Source organism: Anopheles arabiensis, chromosome 2 (assembly GCF_016920715.1).
Source record: "Anopheles arabiensis isolate DONGOLA chromosome 2, AaraD3, whole genome shotgun sequence".
NCBI classification, from domain to species: Eukaryota; Metazoa; Arthropoda; class Insecta; order Diptera; family Culicidae; genus Anopheles; species Anopheles arabiensis.
In genome coordinates this window covers 9,991,509-10,014,976 of record NC_053517.1, presented here as the reverse complement: position 1 = coordinate 10,014,976, position 23,468 = coordinate 9,991,509, and the positions used below count along the sequence as shown (strand labels likewise).

Below are 23,468 nucleotides of genomic sequence, written 5' to 3'. Positions count from 1 at the left end.
GCTGCGTTCGCCTTTTTACACTAATTAAATGTTGCTATCTGTTCATATTGAGCTGTGCTACACCGACATGGTACTAACGACTGTCTTTCTTCTCATTCGCTCTCTACCCACTTCTAGGCTGGACCGTAACGGTGGCTGGCAACTACAATCCCGAGATGGCACCGGACGTCGAGATGCGGCTCAGCTTCCCGAAGGGTGCTGCTACCGGTGCTGCCAGTGGCGGCAAGTCAGCATTAACGAGCTCCAGCGGTGGAAGCTACAGCAATGCGAACGGTGTGGGCCGGCAGCTACGGCAGGCACAACAGTACGCGGACGAACATCATCAGCTCGACGGTGGCGGGTATCTCGGTGCTGCCGCCGGCAGCAGAAGCACCTCGCGAGCTGGCACATTGCCACCGGCCTCATCGCAGACACCGAGCTCCTTAAATCCCAGAAGGAATCTTACACGCTCCGATGGAACAGGTACGGACGGCGTAACGTTTGAGAGTAACGCTTAGTAAGGGAGCCCTATCTCTTTTGCAGGTGCTGGCACGGGCACGGGCAGCAAGGATTATCGTCTTCCAAATGTTGGCCCAGCGCACAACATTCTGGCAAGACCGACGGCGAGGAAAGCGATCAAGGTACCACCACCAGAACGCACCACAGCGAACGTGACAGTGGGCCCTGCACCGGTGGTGGCAGCGGTACCACGGGCGCGCAAAATGCAGCAAATTCCCCACCACCAACAACGCAGTCGCCATCTTTCGGCCACTTAGTGTGTGTGTATTTGTGTGTCGTATCGGAAGTAGTGTATCTTTCCTGTTGCCTCCCGTGGAGACGACACTCTTTTCCACATTTCCGGGAACAACCTCAAGATATAAGCATATATAGCTGTTGTTAGCGTGTACCACGTTGTACGTCCCGTATGTACCGATAGCACGTGGCCGTATTGTGCTTTGAAGATTCCTTGCTCCTCCTCTCACACTGTGCTCCACAAGGTTCGATCTAGTGACCGGTCCAGTGAGCACGTGTGGAGCTTTTCCGTTGGTTTCTTTTGTAGTAGAATCGCACACACACACACGCACGCGACAAGGAAATGCGGCTTCTTGCTGCTTAGCGGCTCCGCTGATGGTTAGGTAAAGCAAAATTGGCCAATTTCCGTCCTTCTTACTAACAGTTGTGTCCTTCCAACTCTGTGTAATAATGTAATGTTCAGTTCTAATCTTCGCTTCGCATTGTTTGTAAGCGTCTGGCTTCTGTGAATGTTTCATGCTTACGGTGCGTTACACACCGTGGTCCTGTGATTTATGTGTTATGTGTCTTGTTTGTGTTCCGTTGTGAATAGCTGCGAGCCTGATTCCAAACTATTTTTGTTTATTGCGACGCTAAACTGCGCGACTGTAGTCTCTCTCTCTATCTCATCACTCATAGATGCTCATTCATTTGGTATATGGTGTGTGTGTGTGTCATGTTCTCTTTACCATTCCATTCCATGTCGATCGTTGTGTCGATTTTTTGGTTGAAGCCATCTTCTATGTATGATCAGCCGAAAACAGTAGTAGTATCGTATTCATGTTGTGTCGTTCGTCTCCATATTGTTGTTACGTAGAATGTCTAAATGTGATATTACCACTGCGCGAAATAATTTCTATCTCAAGGATCCTTCATCATAGAGAAGGGGGGGAGTTCGACACATCAATGCACTTCCGCTTTATGTAGGCTCATCTTCCGTGAATCTGTAGCACTATCGTTCGTGTACTGCTTTTCGAGGATCCATATTTCGTCGTCATGTATTTGTTAGCTTCCTTTACTGCGTCGTGTTGTGAATGCATCTCCACACAAACACATACACACACACACATACAAATATCATCCCGAAGATACTTTGCTCATGTGTCATTTATCTCTTTTACTGTCTTCATCTCCTCGTGCCGTAATTACTACACTGCCACCGCTCGAGGCTACTTTTGTGCGCCTCATCCTTCCCTGTATCTGATTTGATCTCCTTCCCGTTGTCATTCCATACAAACAATTCGCCCGCTTGCGCCCTCACACAGACGGTGGAATGTAGTGTCGTGGCATCGGCAACCCGCACCATCGCTAACAGCTACCATCAGCTGTCCCATCAGCATCAGATGGCCGCCAACAGTAATGGTCCGCAGCAACAGCAGCAGCAGCAGCAGCATCACGCGGCGCGGGCTCCACCGATGGCAGCGGTGCGTGGCGCTGGCGGTCGGTCCCGTCCCGCCAACCAGCAGCCGCTTCCACAGCCTTCCACACAAGTACTCCATCCCGCATTGCAAAATGGGAGCGGTGGAAAGTTCCTCTCATCCTCCTCCCCTTCACTAGTGTCCCAGCAACAGCAACAGCAGCAACATCCATCGCAGCGCTATCACCACAATACCGAACCACCTTCATCATACCATCTAGAAGACTACGGGTAATTTTGCTCCTCACAAAACACGAAGAAGAACAACATCGCATCATCTGCTCTGCCAAAATTATTCCCCTTTCCACGCTATACACTAGAGCCGGTTTGGCAAATCCTTACTTAACGCACGCACACGCACGACTCGTTTTCGGCCATTCTATGCAGAGGCACCACTACTACCAATACTAGCCGGGTTCTATTCGCCCCCCTGTTTGCTTATGAAGTGTGTTTGTGTTCGTTTCTTCTTCCACACAGTAACGGTTACTATGGACAACAGCAGCAGCAGCAACCACATCCGCGCAGGATGTCACTCGATAGTCAGCAGTACCAGCACCACCACCACCAGCAGCAGCAGCAACACACACAGCACCATCCAGCGGGGTCGCTAATGGCAACCGATTGCCTGTCCGTGATGGGGAATGCGATCGCACCGGAGATCAAACCGCGAGTGCCGACCATGAGCGAGAAGGATCTCACCCGCCGGCACCACGTGTGCTACACCCGCACCCAGCCTTACTTCTCTTAGGGGAGGGGGGGGCGGCACAATAACAGCCGAAACAGCGTCGTAGTGTGCGCTGCCTTGTAGAGAGGGTACCGATTCACACAGTCGACGACGGCGATGACAATTCTCAGGTCAGAGATGTAAGCACCGATATGGTAGAGACAGTGCAGTGACAGAACGAAGCTCACACACACACTAGCCAGTGTGTCGAAGATATGGTTTAGTCGGCAATACTTATTTTCGATTAAAACCCGATCAAAACAATCCTTTAACCTACGAGAGCAGCTCCCTTCTATCTCTCTCTCGCTCTCATCACCCTCGTGTAAACGTGTAAGAAAAATGTTAGTGCATTTTAGTGAATAAATCTGAACTTTAGAGAGTAATTCTTATCAACAGAAGCTAGGCTGTGTGCTGCATCTTTTGATGTCCGAACGAAAAACGCGATTTAAATTTCTTTCACCACTCTTCCTGGGGCTAACGCAACATACGAAAAAAACACACATAAACAAATGTTGTGTGCACACACGATTGTATATATATATATATTCCATAAAATTGATAATTTTTATATAGCCGTCTCAAGCCCACCGATTAGCTATCGAAGTATGTGTGTGACGATGGCAAAACTTCTGCCAAGAATCCATCGCTCACTTAGTAACTCGCTCCTGTCAACCGTACAGCGAAGGAGAGGCCCGTCCCGTCTTCCGTCGTTGATGCATAGAGCATGGGGATCTTTCAGGCCTGGACCATCACACCGTTAGCCTTATTACTACTACTACTACCTTCACAGTTAACGCAAACACATATTCCCCCCCTTTTGCACAGCATATTTGATGGTTGCGTTGCAAAATGCATGTTAGAAAAAAAATAGGCATAATGTAACTAAAAGCCCAAAACTACCGCACAGGTTTAATGGCAGATGACGATCCGTGTACAGAAGCGGGCAGGTGTTTCGTAAAAATGCGTCAATGCAGGGTTTTCCAGGAGCTCTCAAAGATGTGGGACACTTTATTGACTCTTTCTTACCGGAAATGAACCAAATGTAATGGGAATTGGACTCTACAGCAGTCTGGTTGGACAAATCCAATAAGAATTTCCAAGAATCCTGCCACATGGGATGCCATAAATTCCAATTTCCATCATATTAAAGTTCACTTTCCGTAAAAAAAGTCAAGGAAGTGTCCCACAACTATGACAACCCTTGGGGAAAACCCTTTAACATACCTTTTGCTGCCTAAAAGCAAATACAATTCTGCTCTGTTTCTATCTCAGAATTAGTCGTAGAAAAAACGTGTCCTTTCTTCTTCTTCTACACGATGCACACACACACAAAACTGTTGATTTGCTGTGTCTACTACGATCATACTTAAACCCGGTCGCGCTTGCTTTGCTATCTACAGGTAGGGGGGGGGGGCACGTTTCAGTTCAGGACCCCCCATCACTCCCTTCCAGCGGTTACTACTATTATATCACGCGTACGCGAGACAAGAGCTGCTGCTACTGGCGCTTACAACACCACCATCACCACACCATCACTTACTTTTTGATGCTTTGCATATTGTCGTCCACTGTGAAAGTTCGGAATACAACACACGCCTTTCCGTACGATCAAATAGATTCAACCTATTATTTATTGCGATTTCTCGTTCATCTTGTGCTCGGGTATAGTGCTTCTGCCAACCAGCCGCACGATGACACACTATCCCCCTCCCCTCCCTCCCTTTCTCCAACCTTCCTTCCTTTTACACACACGCGAGCGCTGTTGTCTATATTATATACGATTATAAATATAGGGTCTATATTCAAAGATAGCGAATTTGTTATAATATTTGCATGCTTTTGTTTGTGTCTGTGTGTTGCCGAGGGAACGCGCGTACGCACACTACTGCACTGTACTGGTTCCCTCAATTGGATAGGCATTATATCATCCCTAATCCTTCTTTGCATCTTCACGCGCGCGCTCTCTCCCTGCATGTCTCTCCTGCTGCTAATGGTTGTATCTTAGCTGTGGGTATCCTAACTACTTCCCTGTCCCCCGCTGCTCTGTCCGATCTCTCTCGATGTCACAATTCACTTGTTTGGGAGTAGATGGATGAAATAAAGTACACAACACGCCACACCTTCGTTGCAGTTCTCCGCTTGTGTCACGACGAATTGAGAGGCAAAGGTACACCAAGAAAGGACTTTAAAGCGTAAGAACACTGCACACTTCCTCTATCAGTACCACCAAACAAGTCGTTCTGCTCGCGTGTGCTAATAACACACACACGCTAGTAGTGTTTGCGGCGCTATGTCCCACCACTCTGTCGTATGACCAATTCCAATATTAAATTCATTCAATCACGTACTGGCCGCCGCCCTCCGCTTACACCTAAAACCGACGTTTGCGTAACGATTAAAACAGCACAAAGGGGGGGGAAATCATAACCGTGGTGGTGTGTTTGCGTTGCGGCTACTGTGGACTTGGTGTGTGTGTGTGTTTTATTTTTCCCCAAGCCATTCTCATTGGACAAAAACTCCACACACACATACACACACCACTCTCTCTGTGTTATGCTAGTATCACCCTAAATAATACGCAAAAAAATTAAGCCTACTTTGTCCTAAATTTTGTTTTGCGTTTCCAAAGGTTTCTTTGTTGGTGGTGGTAGTTTGCCGCCGGGAGCCTTTATATACCTGGATGAGCAATCGTTGTGTTTTCTCTCTCCCCTTTCATATTGTCCTTACAACTACTGCCTGCTGCTGCTGCTGCTGCTGCTATTACATACTACTACACACTACTGCTACCACTACTACTACTACTACATTTGCAGATGTAACTTTCAGAAAAGAATAACACAAAATAAACGGAAAACGATTCTAAACCGATAAGCAAACTTGTTTGTGTGTATATCAGAAAAAATAAGGAAACTAGCACACTAGTTAATAACCACCGAAAGAACTACCGGGCACAAGGTGCCGTCCCCAATTCTGCCAATCATAATTGCGCCCGGGGGCCCGCTCCCCTCCCTCCGAGAGCTTATCCGGTTCCAAGAAAGAGAGAGAGAGAGAGTGTGTGTGTGTGTTCAAAGGCATCATGCATGCATCATAAATGTAAGGAAACGCGCTTTCTTCCACTTTTGCTTTAACTATGATGATAGTGTGTGTGTGTGTGTGTGTGTACTACTTTTTTGTCAGCGTATTTTTTGCATCTCGCTCTCTCGCGCACTTCACGACCAAGGATTTGCTTGTTTTTTTCTTGCCTGTCTGCACCTCTCATTGTTGTTACTTACATGCTCCCCTTCCCCCCTATCTTCTACTAATCGACACGCTTCTTCTTACACGAATCCAAAGTTCTTTGTCTTGATCGCTAGCAGGAGCTTGTGCCGCAGGACCGCTTTGCTGGAGTAGAGCGGTATGTACAGCCGGGAGATGCAGGTGTTGGCCGTCGGCAGGTGCGAATCGTCCGCCGGGCGGATGGTCACCGATGGCATCGGCTGGAATCCTTCCTCCGAGGCGGGCAGCGCCGGTGAACCGGTCCAGAAATACACCTATACACGGAAGGGGGGGGAATGAAATAATGTTACATTATTTTGGGACATTAAAACCGTACTCCAACGCAACAGGTAAACAGGTAGCAGGCAACGTACCAAATCCTGCCGCTCCAGATTGCTCATCTTTTCGACCACGTTCCAGAGCCAGCGCTTGAATTTGGTCAGCTTCTCGCTCGGCTCGTTCGATTCGTCGTTGAACGCGGTGTAGGAGATGAGGGTCGCCACGTGTATGTCGCCGACACCGTTCAGCAGCAGTCGCAAATCTTCGGCAGTCAGCTGATCGAGCGCAGTATCGGGCAGCACGTCAAACACGCCGGAACGAATAGCCTGCAAACAACGAAGGAGACCCAAAATGGAGTTTAAGTCATATTGGCAACCTTTGATAGGATGGGGGCAAAACGGGCACTTACTTCCAATGCCTTTTCTTGCGTCTTTATCATCCGATACTCCGCGTACTTGCGCACATAGTCGTACACATTGTTTTCGTTCACCTGAATATCGCGTCCGCCCGGTACCAGTTCGACCGTTCCCGAACCTTCCTCCACCATGAGGTCAATCCTGTGCGTTGTATGGGGGGAGAGGGGAGGAAAATGGGACGTTGTAAAGTACAGGATAATCACCGTTACACAAGCGCAGCAGCGAACAAACACTTACACAAAGTTGATTTCAAGGCTCTGCAGTATGCTGATGCCTGTTTTGGTTTGCGAATCTTTGATCAGCTGGCGCAACGACTCGTACACCACCGGATCGAAGAAGGCCAGATCGTGGAAGCGGATCTGCCGGCCGAGAATGAACTTCAGTACGTGCCGTTGCAGGAACAGCGGAAATAGTTCGTTCTGCAGCAAGCACAGCCCAATCAATCTGTACCGTAAAACGGAAGAAGGAAAGGAAAGAAAGGATGTTAATGGCATGCCATATAAAAACACGGTGACACAAAGGAGCAACAAAAAAACAGCGCAACACCCACCTGCCCACATTGCGGAACGCATTCATCCGTTCGCTGGAAGGATAGCCCTGCCGGGGACTGTAGAAGCCGCGCTTGCCGGGCGTGTAGAACAGCGGCGCGTCCATCTGGCAATCCTCCAGCAGCAACACCGGGGTGCACTTTTTCGCAAGCGCCGGCGTGCTGCCGCCGCCGCCTTGTCCTGCCATGCTGCCGTAGCCGCCGCCACTGCTGCTGCTGTTGCTACCGGTAACGCCACCACCACTGCCCGCTACACCACCTTGATCACCCGTGGTGCCGGATGATCCACTGGCGCTACTACCGCTGCCCGCCAGCGAAACGGACCCACCGAGCGAGGACGAAACTCCTTGCGCTGCTGCTCCGCCAGTGCCTGCTGCTGCCGCCGCCGCCGACGATGCCGACTGACCGCTGGCGCCACCGTTGGAAAGGTTGTCCATTTCCAGCCGCTGGCGCTGCACGATTATCTCGACCGCCTCCCCGATGCGCTGGCGCAGATTCTCGTCCGAGGCGAGCAGATGCAGCACCTGCGTTGGTGGCAGCTCCAGCAGCATGCCCGTAATCTTGGCCGCATTGTTCGGATGCTGCTGTTGTACCTTTGGATAGAGCCGCTCGCCCAGCTGCTGCTGCTGGACCGAAAAGATGTCGCCCACGTTCAGCAGGGTGGGAGGGCTGGCACCCCCACCACCACCGCTGCCAGCTCCCGATGAACCGCCGCCACCGGCCGCACCCTGTTCATTGCCCGGCCGGAACGGGCGGGCGTCGTAGTTGAGCGTTTTGCGAGATTCACGGTTCGGGCGCCACAGCGGCTGCTTGCTGGAGAGGCCACGGCGCGAGCTGCTGCTTCCACCGGCGCCACTTCCCTGCTGTAAGCTGCTACTGCCACCGACCACTCCACCCCCAACGCCTGCACCGGCGTTTGAGGAGCCAGCACTGCCGCCGGCACCACCGCCGCCACCACCACCACCACTGCCACGGTGCCGCAGCATGCTGTTGAACGGACCGGCCCCGTACTTGCTCGGCGTTTGGGCCGCATCGAGCGGGGGCAGCTTTTCGTTCGCGAGCAGCGCCTCGGCGATGGCGGTGTAGAAGCTGCGCGCCACGCCGGAACCCTCGCCCGGCTCGTCCTTGAACGTTACCTTCACCCGGTTGAACACGAGCGGCTGCTGGACGCGCCGGTTGTTGTACAGCCCGTTCAGCTCCTTGAACGTCTGCGTCAGCAGGGCCGCCCGGTTGCGCTCCATCTTCAGCAGCGTCAGGTCCTTCTGCGTGGTGCAGCGCAGCTTCTCCATGTAGCGCCGAAATTTGGTCTCCTTCACGGGGAACCCGTTCAGCTCGTAGATGACGCTGCCCGGCTCAACGCCGACGTCCTCGAGGAAAACGCGCGCAAACAGTATCAGCGACAGGCGCCACCGGCCCAGCAGTATGTCGGACAGGATCGAGGAGGACATGGCGGACGAGCCGCGCAGATAGATGCCGCGCGGCGGCATCTCCGGCTGCAGTGCGGCCGGCAACACGTTCGGCGTCGTTTCGACCGTCACGTGGGCTGATATCTCCTGTATGTCCATCGCTTCGGCCGATTGTATCAGGTCGACCGAGTTGCTGCTGCTGCCGCTGCCCCCGATAGTGCCCGCGGCAAACACCTGTGGAGGAAAGGGAGGGGGAGGAATGGAGAAAAAGATGTTAGCAAAAAGAAACATCGCTGTAAGGGCATCGGCACATTGCACACGTCCCTATTCAACGCTGTTGGACAGAGTGGAATTTCGGGAATTGGAATGTACGCTCCGTATCTGTCCTCTAGGTAAACAAACTCTTACCCACTAAAGGTCATCAGAAAGCGTGGCGAGATGCAAAGCAAACGCCACCATCTATGAGCAATAGGTGAAAGGAAAGCCACAACTTTGCACAAGCTTCCTTCGTTATCTGTGAGTGCTCAAAACCGTTGCTTTAAAAACATACCACACACCTAATATTCCCCTGATTGACTTACCGTGGATGATGGTCCCGCTCGCACAATAACGCTTTTACCGGGAGACGTTCCAGCAGGTGCATTGCCGATCGTTACCAGCGGATTGGCGAACGAAACAGACGGTCCCGAGGAGGAGGAGGAGGAAGACGCAGCAACCGCTACGATTTGCTGCTCGCCAGGCATCGCTACATCCGCAGCGCCGGATCCTTGTCCTGTGTGGCAAACGAACGATTCCATTTTAATATCGAGCATTATCGGTGGGAGAGTATGGCACTCCTTACCTAGAACAACCGAGGACCCATCCAGTGATGCCGATCCGCCAGCGGCCGTCGTTGCCACCTTTCTACGCGTGACTATTATTGGGGGCCGAATCGCAGACGCGGATTCTTGCTGCTGCTGCTGCTGCTGAGGGGTCTGCTGCTGCTGATGCTGCTCGCTTCCCTGCTGCTGCTGCTGCTGAAGCGACATCGATAGTGCGGCAGTTGCTTCGTCGCCGCCACCGCCCACATCGCTGCCGCCATCGTCCAGCTTCTGGCGCTTGGCCGTCGACGTCGACGAGTGCTGGCGCGAATCCTCCGAATCCGACTCCGACAGCTCATCGTGATCCTGATCCGTATCGACATCGATTTTAATCGACGATTGCGACAAGTCCTGCGGCTCATCCGAGCTGATACTCACTTCATCGACGTCGGACTCTTCGCTGTACTTGTTGTTGCTCTTCAGATAGAACAGCCGGCTCTTTTTGTAGTAGACCTCGGAGAAGGAGGCGGCGGAGGACGAGGCGGCGGCACTACTACCGCCCGCCCCGGAGCTGCTGCTGCCGCCGCTTGGTGGGGGCGGCGGTGGAGGCGGCTTCGGTGAATGGGTTTCACCGCCGCCGCTTTTCGCTGCTGCTGCTGCGCCACTGTTCGCTCCGGCCGCCACTCCACCGATGCCACTGGCGTCCATTTCCTGCTGCTTGTTGGAAGCTCCATTGCCAACCGTCGCCGATCCGCTCGCAGCAGCTTGGAAGATTCCTACGGGAAGAGAAATTTCTACCCTTACACGAGAGTCCGTGTTCGGTGGTGAGGAGGATTGTGTGATGCCACCGCTTATGAACGCTACGCTGCTTTCCTGCCCGGTTGTTGATGGCTGGTTCTGCTGCTGCTGCTGCTGCTGCTGCTGCGCGTCGGAATACAGTGCTTCCGTTGGATCGATCACGATTCCTGTGGCTGTCGCCGATGCCGCTGCAGCACCACTACCACTGCTGCTTTCATGCCGAATCGAGGACGACAGGCTCAACCGAACGGGGGGCAGCTCCAGGTTGGTCGCAGAACAAGCGCCCCCCTCCGACGAGCAAGCGGTGTTCGTATTCGGCGTGCCACTGCCGCCAGGTGCCAGCGTAATCGGCCACTTGGGCATGCCGAACAGATCCTCGCGCTTGGCGGTCGGCTGCAGCCGGTGCGGCTGGTCCGCTAAAGGCAGTGCTTCGGTAAGCGGCGTGTTGAACGGATCCGGTGCCGGGCAGCCGAGACAGAGCGTTGAATCCGACCGCTGGAAAAAGGAGTGCCGGCGGCCGAGCGACGGGCGGCTCAGCACGTCCTCGTCGACCGAGTCGCTGTCCATCACGATCGAGTTGGTAATGTCCTCTTCCGCCTCTTCGTTCTCGTTCTCGTCCTGATCGTCCCACACGTTCGAGCCGGTGGTGGTGCGGTCCAGGTCGCAGTCGTTAGTGGCGCGCATGTAGAACAGAATTGCATCGAGCACGTACGCCACGTGCCGCAGGGCGGTCACGTCCAGCACGGGAAGGGAGTCGCGATGCTCCGAGTTGTGCGCCCGCATCAGCGAAAGGCAGTAGGTGAGGAAGTCGCGTCGGCTAGCTTCCGAATCTGCCGTCATCGAGGAACCACCTGTGGGAAGGAGACGGGAAGAAGCGCACAGGGTAAGAAATGAGTTAACAAAAACGCTTTCGTGTGCAGGGTGTACCACCACACACCGGCAACAGGAGAGATGTGTTTTGAATTGTAGTAATTATAGTAAATAATACTTTTTAAAACAAGAGGAGCCAAACTAAGTCAGTAGCGAGTAATATTATTGGCAGTGTCCTAACAGAGTTTTTTACAGGGCTTTCGAAGTCAGTTTCTAATGTAAACATTGTTATTCATCGCATCCACAAGATGTTTTACAACAGCTGTCAAATTTGTTTCAAAATGAAATTTCAGTTTCAACACATGATTTTCAACAAATCACAAAGAACTGTCAAACTCAATTCACCTTGACTTAACGTCTTGCACGCGGCGAATAACAATGTTTACATTCGAAAGTGACTTGGAAAACCCTGTAACATCTTTACAGGGTTTTCGGAGGCAATTTCTAATGTAAACATTGTTTTTCACCGCATCCAAGATGATTTTCAACAACTGTCAAATAGTTTATTTAGTTCAAAATGAAATTTCAATGTTAACATATGATTTTCAACACATCACAAAGAACTGTCATACACTTGAGCTCGCGCTGTCCAGCTTGTGTCGTGTTGAAAATCATGCTGAAGAAATTGAAAATTATTGTGATGAAAATGAAATGCCAGATCGATGTGGATTAACGTCTTGCACGCGGCGAATAACAATGTTTACATTCGAAAGTGACTTGGAAACCCATGTAATGCACAACAACGTACCTTCTCGCGCGCTGCGATCATTATCGGCAAATCCTAGGCTGCGCGCTGTGGTCGCTGTGCCCAACGTGCTAATTGTGGCTCTGCTTCTGCCTGCTGGAAATAATGAAAGTAACGATTGGTACACATTACTTAAACCTGTCCCTGTGGCTAAAATATTTTTAAATTCTTCATTTCTAAATATGTCATTTGTCCAATGTCTTGGAATTTGACGAAAATGCAATATGAACGACAACATCTACTTACCGGTGACACCGATCAGAGCGGAAGGAGCTGCATCACTAGTGCTCGACGAGGTCGGAATGTTGAGCGGATGCAGCGGATGCGAGGGGTCGGTGGAATCAGTCAACGACGCACCGAAGCGCAACTGTGCCTCGGTTGCTTCCATCACGGTCAGTATCCACTCCCACGTCAGCTTCAACCGCTTCTCAACATACATCTGGGCAAACGTACGGAAAACGGAAACCAAACGTTCCAATATCGCGTTAATTTCATCCACTTTTCGCAAACGCCCAGTTAAACAATACACTCCCTTACCTGTAGCTGCACCGCGTCCTGGTGGGTCACGTCCAGTACGGACGCCGAGCCGGTAATGCTGGTCGGCAGCATGCCGATCAGGTCGGAAATTTGGCGCAGTATGATGCCGAACGCACGGGCCAGGGCGCTGGCCGTCGTGGTCATGGTGGGCGATTCCTGCTGCTGCGCGGTCGTGACGGCCGCCGTCGACCGGCGCAGCGAGCTCGGATCGATGAACACCATGTTGGAGCTGCCGGTGGTCAGGCGCACCCGCTCCGGGGCAGTCGTTTCGCGGCTCCGTATGGCCCACTGCATCGACTGTGGGGCGAGATTGTTGCGCTGGTTGCCGCCCGGCGTTTGGCGCCGCTCGAGCTGATCGTCGTTCAGGTTGAAGTCCACCGTCGACTGGTCGTCGCTTTCGCCGTCCTCCGAACCTTCGTCGTCCGGCTGGGTCGAGTCGCCGGAATCGTCTTCGTTGTCGAACAGCAGTGAGTTAAGCCCTGCAAGTTGTGGTACCATTTAAACACCAACCACACCAAAATCTCCCCCTCCCCCCGCCAGCGCATGTCCCCCCCCACTCCCCGGGGGAAAGCGTCAGCAGCGAGCAGAGCTAAGCAAGTAAACTACTAAATCTTCACCTGTATCCGAGCCGGCCGTCGCGCCGGTTTGAACGCTCCGCTGCGCGTCCTGCGTGCTCTGGTTGTCGTCCGAATCGGAATCGGTTTCCGGCTCGTGGAAGTTAAACTCGTTGTCGCTCTCGCCCTGGGCGTTTTCCTCGCTTCGCAGCAGATCCTGCGACTCATCCTCGGCATTCATCGAGGCGGCACTCGCGACCGGGCGCAGCGAGGACGAGCGCCTTGGCGGCGGTTGCTCCCGCTCGGCCATGTCTTCCTGCTCGGACGTTTCCCCATCGTCCTGCACCAGTGCGTCCGCATCGTTATTATCCTCGATGTCGCCCAGCCGAATGTTGATGCGCGAAATGAACCCGGACGACGAGCGTTCGCTATCGAGCGGATCGACGCCCAGGTGCACACTGGCGGTCGTGTTGGCAATTTGTGCAATACCGCCCGCATTGGCGCGATTGGTTGGCGGTGCCAACGGTTCCACCGAGAACAGCTCGTCGGTGCTCTGGAAAGGAAGCAAGGTAACGGTTTTATTACGAAACACACATGGTGGGGGCATTTGTTGGTGGGCATTCACTTACGTCGATATTGTTAGAGGACAGATTGAACGGCGCAATGGGCTTCACCACACCGAGCCGCACCGGCGTTATGAGCGCGTCCGCTATCTCTACCAGCTCCTCGATGGCAAACTTGAACAGCGCCGTAAACACGCGCCGGTACGCCTGCAGATGCTTGGTCTGGGTGGTCGAATTGCGTTGCTTCTCCGGGTTCTGGAACCGCTCGATGCTGAAGATGACGTACACGCGCGCCACCGACCGCACGAACCGGCGTGCCACCTTCTGGGCCTCCTCGGCCCGCCCCGGGATGGACTCGTTCTGCAGCTCGTGCACCAGCGTCATCAGCAGCTTCTCCAGCGGATCGCTGCTGCACCGCACGATCAGGCTGTGCGTGAACTTGTCCAGCAGCGAGGTGCCGCTCTGCGACTGCAGATACACCTGCTGGTTGTCGTCGTCGTAGAACGGTTGCTGGTTCGCGTTCGGCACGATCGGTTTCTCGTTCTCCGCGCCGGTCATGATCATTGCCCGCACCGCCGGCCAGTCGTTGAGCAGCCGGTCCAGCGCTTTGCGGGCGAACCGCGGCGGCTCCAGATTGTGCTCCGGCATTTCGTTGTCCGGCTCGAGGTTGGGCGTCTTGCGCGCATTGCCCGACGAGGTCGAGCGGACGCGCGACGTCGCCCGGTACTGGCGCTGCTCCACCATCTGCCGACCGACGGTCTGGATGAGAAACAGCAGAATCGACTCGCCGCGCGAATTGAACCGCGTCACCAGATCCGTCTCGGTCGCCATCTTGCACAGCAGATCGTGCCGCTTCGCCTGGTTGCCCGCGATCAGCGCCTTGCACTTGCACTTTTCCCAGCAGTCGCAGTACGCGGTCGGCGACGTTCGCTTCAGCTTGCAGTCGTGACCCTTGTGGCACACCTTGGCGCACTCGGTGCAGCAGCAGAGCGACCCGGTCAGGCCGCAGGTGCGACACTCGAAGATGTCCTGATTGATGTGGTCCGCACCGGTCCAGGTGAACGAGCACGTATCGTTGCAGCACAGTATCCCGAGCGGCGACTGGTCCGGCGAGGAGCCGGGCGGGAATATCATCGAGTCGCGCACCGCATCGTCGCCGTTGGCGATCTTCTGCACCGCCTTGAACACGGTCAGGCCGGCCTGGTACGCCCGGCACGTTACCGCCAGCATGAACGGCGTCTGGCCCTGGGCATCCTTCGCGCTGAGCAGGGCGCGCAGGTGCGGCTGCAGCACCGGGCTCTCGCACAGCAGCTGCAGCACGAGTTGCGCATTCTGGCGCCGCTCGTTCGCGTCCGACACGTACGCTTCCGGTATGGCGGCTAGCGATTTCTGCGCGGTGTACAGTGCGGCCGCCTGCTGGCTGCCACCGGCGGCTCCTCCTGCCTGCTGCTGCTGCTGCTGCTGGCTGCCCATAGCGTTGTTCAGCCCGCCGAGACTGTCCTCGTCTCCGCTGGCTGGGTCGTACTCCGGCGGCCAGTAAACGACCGGCATCGAGTTTCCACCGATCACCGGCTGCGGCTCGTCGCCACTGCCAGCCGCAACGGGCACGGCCAACCCCCCACCTTGCACGTTGTTCGACACGATCGCACCGGCGCCGCCACCACCACCACCACTGGCGCTGCTTTCCAGCTCCCGGTTGCTGACGTTGCGACGCATAATCTCCCTGATGCTAACCGGCCGATTGCCAATCATCGTGTTGGTTATGACGTTGATCGACTCCAGCCCGCTGTTGTTACCTCCGGCCACGGAGCCTCCACCGTTCGACGATCCCCCGCCGCCGTTGCCGTTCGAGCCGCTGGCGGCAAATTCGGGCTCCCGGTTCGACGTCGGCGAGCACATGCTGATGCAGGCGTGAATAATGTTCCGATTGCCGTCCGTGTGCTCGGCCAGTATCGCAGCGAGCGTGCCACGCATCTGATCCGGCCCGTCGGCCGCTATGTGCGCGAGCAGCTGCCGGACGCCCTCGATGTCGCAGCGCAGTATCTTCGCCATGAGCAGCTGCTGCTCCGGTGCGAGCACCACCAGCGCCACCTGCGACTTCAGATTGACGCCCACGGAGGGTAGCGTGAGCGAGGCCGCCGCAATGCACTTGATCGGCGGCAGGTCCAGCCAGCTCGGGTCCCGTATCGCGTCCATGCAGTCCTTCGCCATCGGGTAGATCGTGTTGTTGCCGTCGCGCAGCAGCAGCACGCTGTCCGAGCTGTCGCCGGCACAGGTCAGCGACACGTCCTGCATCGAGGCGCCGAGAAACGAGCCAATGTCCGTCGGGAACGCACTGTCCTGCTCCTGCCGGCCCGTGTTCAGGTTGAACAGCGAGTAGTGCAGCCGGTTGTTGGCCGTCTTCATGATGCCGTGGATGCCCTTCGGATCGACCGCGATCGTAAGCAGCTGGGAGGTGCCGCCGCCGCCGCCGGCTGCCGCATCGCTGCCGCCGCTCGACGCAGCGGCGCTCGGATTGAGCACGATGCGGCGCGGTATCTTCTGAAAGCAGTCCGGGACGCGCGGCGTCGCGGCCGATTTGATCACCTGCAGGTCGTCCTTGCGCAGCAGGCGACAGTCCTGCCACGCCTCGATGTCGTCAAACTTGTCCTTGCTGTTGCTGCCGCTGCTGCTGCTGGTCGACGCGCCGGGCGGGGGCGGAAACTTCACCGCCGCATAGTCACCGTCCACCTTCAGCACGCGGCCAATCGGAACGGAGCGTACGTCTTCGACGAAAATAACGTCTCTAAAAGCGAGGAAGCGAAAAAAAGGAACGTGTTAATTACCACTGCCGCAACCACCCACTCTATCTCTCCTCCTGTTTCCTTCTCGCTGCGCACTTACTTTAGCAACCATTGCTCTTCGTCCTTCTTCGGATCGGGCTCTTCCTTCAGCGTCATGCGCTTGGGACGTTTGTGGGAATTGGTGACGCTGCCGGTGTCGCTGCACGTGCTAGAAGCCGGCGACGGTGGCGGCGGCATGTCGATCCGATCGGCCGACTCCTTGTTGTTGCCGGCCCCCTGCTTCGAGGACGAAACGCCCGCGGACCCGGAGGAGCTACCACTCGCCCCACCAGCACCACCTCCACCCTTGGAGTCCTTTTCGAACAGTCCACCTATTCCTCCGGCCACACCGGCGGACGCATTCTGCGATCCAGTTCCACCCGCATTCGAACCGGAGCCCAACGAGCCGGCAATGCCACAGCTGCCCGGCGTGGAGCTTGAACCGAGGCCACCGCTACCACCACCACCACCACCACCGCCGGAACCACTGCCCGTGCTTCCGCCCTGCGTGCTGGCGGCGAGCTGCTGCGATAGCGTCGACATCGAGAGCAGCTTGAACCGGCACACCTTGGTCAAATCCCAGGCCGCGTTCATCAGCTGGCCCACCTTCGGCACACCGTTCGAGATGGTGAACCCGATCGCACCGTGCTGGTACATCGGGCAGCTTTTCATGCACACCTGCGCGCCCACGGTCACCTCCGGCGCGTTCACGCTCGGCCGGATCGGCTTCTTCGCCTTCGCCTGGTACTTGTCCCACAGGCGCTTGCGCTGGCCGAAGGGCAGCACGCCCCACCAGAACAGCTCGCCGCTCTCGGTGCGCGCCACCGTGTACAGGGTGCAGGTGTGCAGCGACACTATTCGGTCGAGCGCGAACTCGGGATAGTTGGTGGCCACGTGCTCCAGCTTGTTGCCCGCGTACCCGAGCAGCTCGTCCATCCAGGTCGCGATGCGGCCGCTCTCGGTCGCCACCGAGCACCGGATCAGGGTGGCCGATATGTGCGTCACCTTTTCGTACAGCAAGTTCAGCGGTATCGTCTTCGGATGGTGCACGCTCGCGGCGTCACTGCTGCGGTACGGTTCGGCATCGGCCCACCGCCACTGGTGCAGCTCGCCCCGCGCCGTCACGCCGATAAACTCGGAGTACAGGGAAGCAATCTCGGTGAAGCGCACCGGGTGCTCCTTCTCCGGCCACGGTTCCATCTCATCCGACACCCACAGCGGGTAGCCGGACGAGTAGTCCTTCTTTTTGGAATCTGAAACAACACCAACAGACTCTGCGTGAGCAAATTTCCCAACTCGCTGGGGGGTAAAATCAACACACTATGCACATTGGACTTACCACCCGCTTCCTTTTCCCACACGTCCTCTCTTCCGCCCTGGAACCAACGGCGCGGTCCTAAGTACTGCCGGTCGCGCCAGCGGCCAAAGCCTTCCCGCTCGGCACTGCTCAGCCCGGAGCCGCCGGACACGCCCGAGGGACCACCGCCGGTGCCGCCACCGCCCGACGAACCGGACTGGCCACCGCCCGCAATAACGGCCGACGAACCGGCTCCACTGCCCGGCCCGGACTGGGTACCGCCGCCCGAGCGACTGCCGGACGGGGTGCCGTCGTTGCTGTTACCGGCCGAGCCGGCCGCTCCGCCCGATCCACCACTGCCGCCGGCGGACGATGAATTGTTTTGATTGCGTTCACTACGGGCACGGCTGTATAACATCAAACTAGTTTCAGCGAACGAAACAATCGTGACGAAAAATGTACATACATGTTAGAGTCGTGAATCCAAAAGGGGCCGAAATAGATTAACATTTTTTTTTTTTTTTGGTTTCCAATATGTACAGTCAAAAATACTATTCCAAAAGCGGTCATATACAAATAGGCGAGCTACTGATCAAAAGCTTAATTGGTTAAGATTGAAATGTCTAAGAAATCTACCATTGCTAGGTTAAATTCATCCTAAATTCAATTCCATATAAGGGATATTTCTTTAGTGAATAGCATTATGGTAGTTTGTAACAAAAATATAATAGACATCAAATTTTAAATAAATCTATAATTTTATAATGAAAAATATATGGATCTTACATTGCTGACAGCAATTCAAATTTCAGAAAAGAAACGTTGCTCTTTCTACACAAACTAGAAATCTTTTTATCTGATGTTCCATATGCTCCACCAACCATTATCAACCCATTTACTCTTGTTTTAATCGGTTTCAAGAATGTACATCAACTCCGCCCGAGCCTAAGAGCAATTCTTTTGATTGTACAGATGCGTGTTTTAGATCGTGTGTTCCTACCACCCATACGCTATCCACCTACAACCGCAAATCAAACACTACGGAACTACGGTACGGTAAACAGAGGAAAGGTGACATTCCCACCGCACGTCCCACAGCACTTACTTTCGAATGTTGGAGAATCCAAACACATCGTCGGTGAACATCGCTTCCGCGTCGATGATGACGCTGTTATCCGGATGGAAGCCACCGTCCAGCAGGGAGATCAAATCCTCGGCCACATAGTTGTCGCTGCCCTCCTCCGTGTCGTCGCCGCCCTCGTCGTCGCGCGAGAGCAGATTGTTCACCGCCAGATTCACGTCCAGATTGGTGCGCTGCAGCTCGCGGATGATCAGATTGCGGCTCTTGCCCTGCAGCACCACCTGCGCCTGAGCGACCAGCTCCTCCGGCACGAACGGTGCCGGCACGGACACGATCGACCGGCTGCCGGACGATCCGCCACCCATGATGACGCCGGTGCTGCGCGAGCCGGACGCTTGCGAGCCACTGCCGGCTCGCACCGAGCTGCTCGTGCGCATGATGCGCGCGCGCGACCGGCACTGCCGCGAGGTAGGCGTGCTTTTGGAGTTGTTGTTTGACTGATTGGACGATTGGTTGCCGCCGCCACCGCCGCTACCACCACCACCGGCACCTCCGCCACCGCCTCCACCTCCACCTCCTCCTCCGCCGCCACCTCCACCACCACCACCTCCGCCACCGCCGCCGGCTCCGCCGGCCTTCGAGGCGTCCTGCTTGCTGAGATCCAACCGCTCGGGTATGATGGAAAAGGCCACTCGGAAGGCGCGCCCATCCTCGAGCAGGATGCCGAGGTGTGCCGGCCCGATGACGATCTGCTTCACTGGGACCTTCAGCGACTGCAGCCCGGGTAGCGTCTGTACGCCATATTTGTTGATTTTATCGGCCACGTCTCGTATTCTAAAACGGAGGCAAGCAAATAGAACGAAATCACAATTAATAAGATGCCGGCTTTGGTGTTACAGTAAGACCGAGGATGATGGTCTGCTTTGAAAACCGTAAAGGTGGAAAATGAAACCATTCTGTCCGCGCCCCACGATGACGCCACGATCGGTACATGGGGATGATGGGAAACGAAAAGCATGCTGGATGATGCCGTCGGTACAAAGCCCCCGTGTGCTAGACAGAGATGAAGCGATCCCACCAATCGCACTCGAGGCGGCGCTGTCGTACACATCTGACAGCTCCCGATACCTATTCCAACACCCATTCATACCACAACAACACACCAACAAAAAACTAACTATTCATTCAACTAACAACACATCGAATATTATGCTTTTTATGCAACACATCACACTCTGGCCAGGAGTAGCCAGAACCGTAAAAAAAACGTGTACCCACCTGTACACCACACACAATGGCGGACATGAGCAGACTTGGCACTGTTCTCGCTCGCCCTTATGGTGGGGGTTGGGGGGTCTTTATACTACTGAAACTTGCGCCTAACCTAAGTTTCTGCCAATAGGATGCGAAACGAATATTCACCTGTCATTTAGTTGATCCTCTGTGCCTGGCAGCGGATGGACGACGAAGTGTAGCGTCGACATCTTGGTCCAGCGCCCGGCGGCCGTTCGTTCGGCCCGTCTATGGCTACTCAAATCGCTGTCACAACTGCGCTTGCTGCTGCTGCTCACTGCCGCTTGCTGGGTGGTGTTCTCATTTACGAGAGCGAGAGGAGGGAAGGACACGATGACAAATCGTCGTCGATTTTAAAGCGCCGCACCGTGGCCGTTTGATTGCTTCATCGGCGGTCCCCCCTTGTCCGCAGGGTGGAGTGCAACGGGACGCAGCACGCGCTCGCGAGACACAAGCTGTGTGACAACTGCACACCGATTTGAACCAACTAGAATGGCTGTGCTACACAGCTCCACGGGCACACACACACACACTACGCGGCAACAAATGCTTCGCTGTTCTTCTCCACACCGGGGGCACACACACTGTACAAACGCACTACTAACGCGAAACACGCCGATTTCACACACTGCTGGACTACCTTTGCTCTGTTTAGAATTGCTTGCTTGCTTGCGGTGCTGCTGCTGCTACGGCTGCTGCTAGTGCTCTTCTTCCTCCCAACACACAGTTGGCACTGGCTGCATATGTCAGTGACACACGAAGAAGAGCATGCAATAACACGCACACACACACACAGACACACGAGCACACACACTCGCCGTCCCACTGACGTCCTGTGTGCTGCGCTTCACACTCACACACTAAAAAACAAAAATTTCATTATTATTTCGTTTTTTTGTTGTAATGTTATAACGTATCTCGGCCCTCGCATTCGATCCTCCGCTAATGCTACGACCACACACGCACACATGCACACACGCGCGTAACGAACGCACACACTCGCGCGCACACACACATACACGACTCGTAAGTCGACGACCACCGAAAAAGAACCGTTTTCTTTCCAACTTTTTCCTACTCCTATCGCCGTGGCAGTCTCCGGTGCGGCTATATCAAAGCCCCGACGGGTAAGGGGACACTTTCTTCCTCTTTTTAGCCTACTCTCCTAACTAATGCTCACTCCCCCTTGGACTTGGCGCACGTTGATGGAACTACTTTTTTAATGGGAAAAATATGGATGTGTATTAAAATGGATGGATGGTAAAGTGAGATTTTTCTGGAGAACGCACACACACACACACACACGCGGTCTACACGGTTGGTGTGTGGACGGTGTTCCGTCGAAGCCAATCCGTCTGGCTTGGAGGTGTGTGACTTAGCAATTCCGTGGAAACGAGATAACGCCGTTCCGCTGCTCTGCCCCGCCGCGAACGTAACCGCGTGCATAGAAAATAACCTAAAACCGGGAGCGCCGTTTACCCAAGCAGCGGCGAAGTTACACCCGTGAGCCCCCGAATGAATGCTTTTTTTCCGAGAAAACGTTCACCACACCGCCATCATCAATTGGTTGGCCATCACCGTCAGGATGGCAGCGCGTGCGGATACATCATCACACCACCACCACTACTACTATTGCTGTGTCTCTCGCGTTGCTTTGCCAGAACACTGCCGTGGTGCTTTTTCAGTGGTTCCGGTACCCCCTTAACGACTCTGCAAAACCTCCCTTCGCCCCCAGGGGCAATGAGCCTCTTTCCCACCCCGTACAACATCCCTTTGCTGAAATATATCGCTCTCCCTGCAGAGGATACGCTTTTACTCGAAAGCACACGGTATCTGCCCTGTCCGGTGTCTCTACACACCTTCTTACACCCTGCCTCTCCCTACATCCTACACCCTACCCTTCTGACCTGTTCTCACCCACCAGCTCGCTAGGAAGCAAATCCGCAGGTTTGGCCTATTTTCAGGGGCCAAATTTCAATGCGCCGTGATGCGTTTCACAGACTGTAACTGTTTGATCGCTAGTTGAACTTATTTTAGCTACGTTTTCACCTTTTTTCCTCGCTTTCTAACTCAGTTCTTGCGAACAGAACCCGTGCACGATGTGTGAATTTTGGTAGTGATGACGGGACGAATGATGATGGGAACGCGTAGCTCCGAACGCATGCTCCGAGCAGAAGCTCGTTCCGATCCGACGCTAAAGCTGAGCTTACACGTAGCATCGTTGGCTCAAATGAGATTAAAAAAATATTTTTTTGGTTTTTTATAAAAAAACTGTTATTTTAAAAATTGTTGATTAAAATCTGATCTGAAAATCTGATAAAATTTGATTCAAACCGAGTAAAGATGTACCTTTTTTGTGTCTGATTACAAACTACAATACAATTTAGGGATTATACAATGTTGCGGTTTGATTTTCCCTTGAGGCGATACAATCAGTTAGCGTCAACTCGGTGGACGTCGGTTTTGTCTATCAGCATTTGACATGATTTTGCGATCATGATAGTTGTATGACCTCATTTGATTGGAATAAAATATGATATGAGCGTGCCACCAGTATGATAGGTGGGTTGTTTGATAAACGATGAATGTGACAAATACAAATGGTAGAGACGAATTTTGTTCGGCAAAATTTGTGATCCAAGTTGAAATTTTTCGCAAGGATTGTGCTTTATACCCACGTCACAGGAAGCTTATAGTTTGGCGCAAACTAGATTTCAGCCTTATACCAACGTCACACGAAGCGCAGACTCAAAAAGTTTAGACTTGATTTGTAAGGGAGATCGTAAACTTCCCGTCAAACGATGATAGAGTTGTATGGCTTAAAGCCCGTGTCTGTGCTCCATCGCATGCGATTTTATCGCACGCGCTGTCAAACGCTTTTTCGTGTAATATTGCGATTAATTGGATGATTTTAATAATATAACGATTGTAAAACCTCGAGTTTTACCAATTTTGAATTAAACGTTGAACGTATTACAAAGGCACAAAATCGCAAGGCAGAAGAATAAACAGAAGGCTGAAGGTGTTGTCAGTACAACGATCCGTAAACGAATGATCTTTATTTTAACATGTCAGATTATCGCACAGTTGTCACGGTGATGGTCATATTCCGATCCGGCATATTGGGCACTATGGTCTTTTCAGGGTCAAATCTCCAGGATATTACACGATTATGAAAAAATAAGTTGAGATTGTTCCTACAAAACACCACACATTTAGTTTGACAGATAAAATCGGATGCGGCGTCCGACGAAATCAAAAAATTTTGATTCCGTCGTACGACGAAATCGCAC

The 23,468-nt window shown here is 53.8% G+C and overlaps 2 protein-coding genes across 12 annotated transcripts in view; one reads left to right on the top strand and one right to left on the bottom strand.

Annotated features, from left to right (window-relative positions):
- LOC120902949 overlaps positions 1-3,310 on the top strand; it is a 43,919-nt gene extending 40,609 nt beyond the window's left edge. For all 5 annotated transcript variants that reach the window (XM_040312052.1, XM_040312061.1, XM_040312090.1 and 2 more), the window contains 4 exons: positions 118-462; positions 523-620; positions 2,037-2,419; positions 2,666-3,310. In XM_040312052.1, coding sequence (XP_040167986.1) covers positions 118-462; positions 523-620; positions 2,037-2,419; positions 2,666-2,936 — 1,097 coding nt within the window. In that variant the 3' untranslated portion in view covers positions 2,937-3,310. The remainder of the gene's footprint in view (positions 1-117; positions 463-522; positions 621-2,036; positions 2,420-2,665) is intronic.
- A 1,215-nt stretch (positions 3,311-4,525) lies between these two features.
- On the bottom strand, positions 4,526-22,297 carry LOC120897953 (E3 ubiquitin-protein ligase hyd). Of its 7 annotated transcripts, XM_040303205.1 has the most exons (18): positions 22,225-22,297; positions 20,305-21,035; positions 18,907-19,716; positions 17,844-18,223; positions 16,566-17,757; positions 13,749-16,467; positions 13,183-13,672; positions 12,566-13,044; positions 12,275-12,467; positions 12,032-12,124; positions 10,054-11,264; positions 9,657-9,981; positions 9,397-9,587; positions 7,413-9,049; positions 7,100-7,306; positions 6,856-7,003; positions 6,542-6,772; positions 4,526-6,442 (listed from the first exon to the last, which is right to left on the bottom strand). In XM_040303205.1, exons 2-18 carry the CDS (start codon positions 20,364-20,366, stop codon positions 6,230-6,232), a joined length of 10,581 nt encoding a protein of 3,526 aa, XP_040159139.1. In that variant the 5' UTR covers positions 20,367-21,035; positions 22,225-22,297; the 3' UTR covers positions 4,526-6,229. The 7 variants fall into 7 exon arrangements, with proteins under 7 accessions (XP_040159139.1, XP_040159133.1, XP_040159136.1 ...); XM_040303199.1 differs by having other exon boundaries at positions 9,657-11,264; XM_040303202.1 differs by having other exon boundaries at positions 9,657-11,264; positions 12,032-12,121.
- Between the last annotated feature and the right edge of the window lie 1,171 nt (positions 22,298-23,468).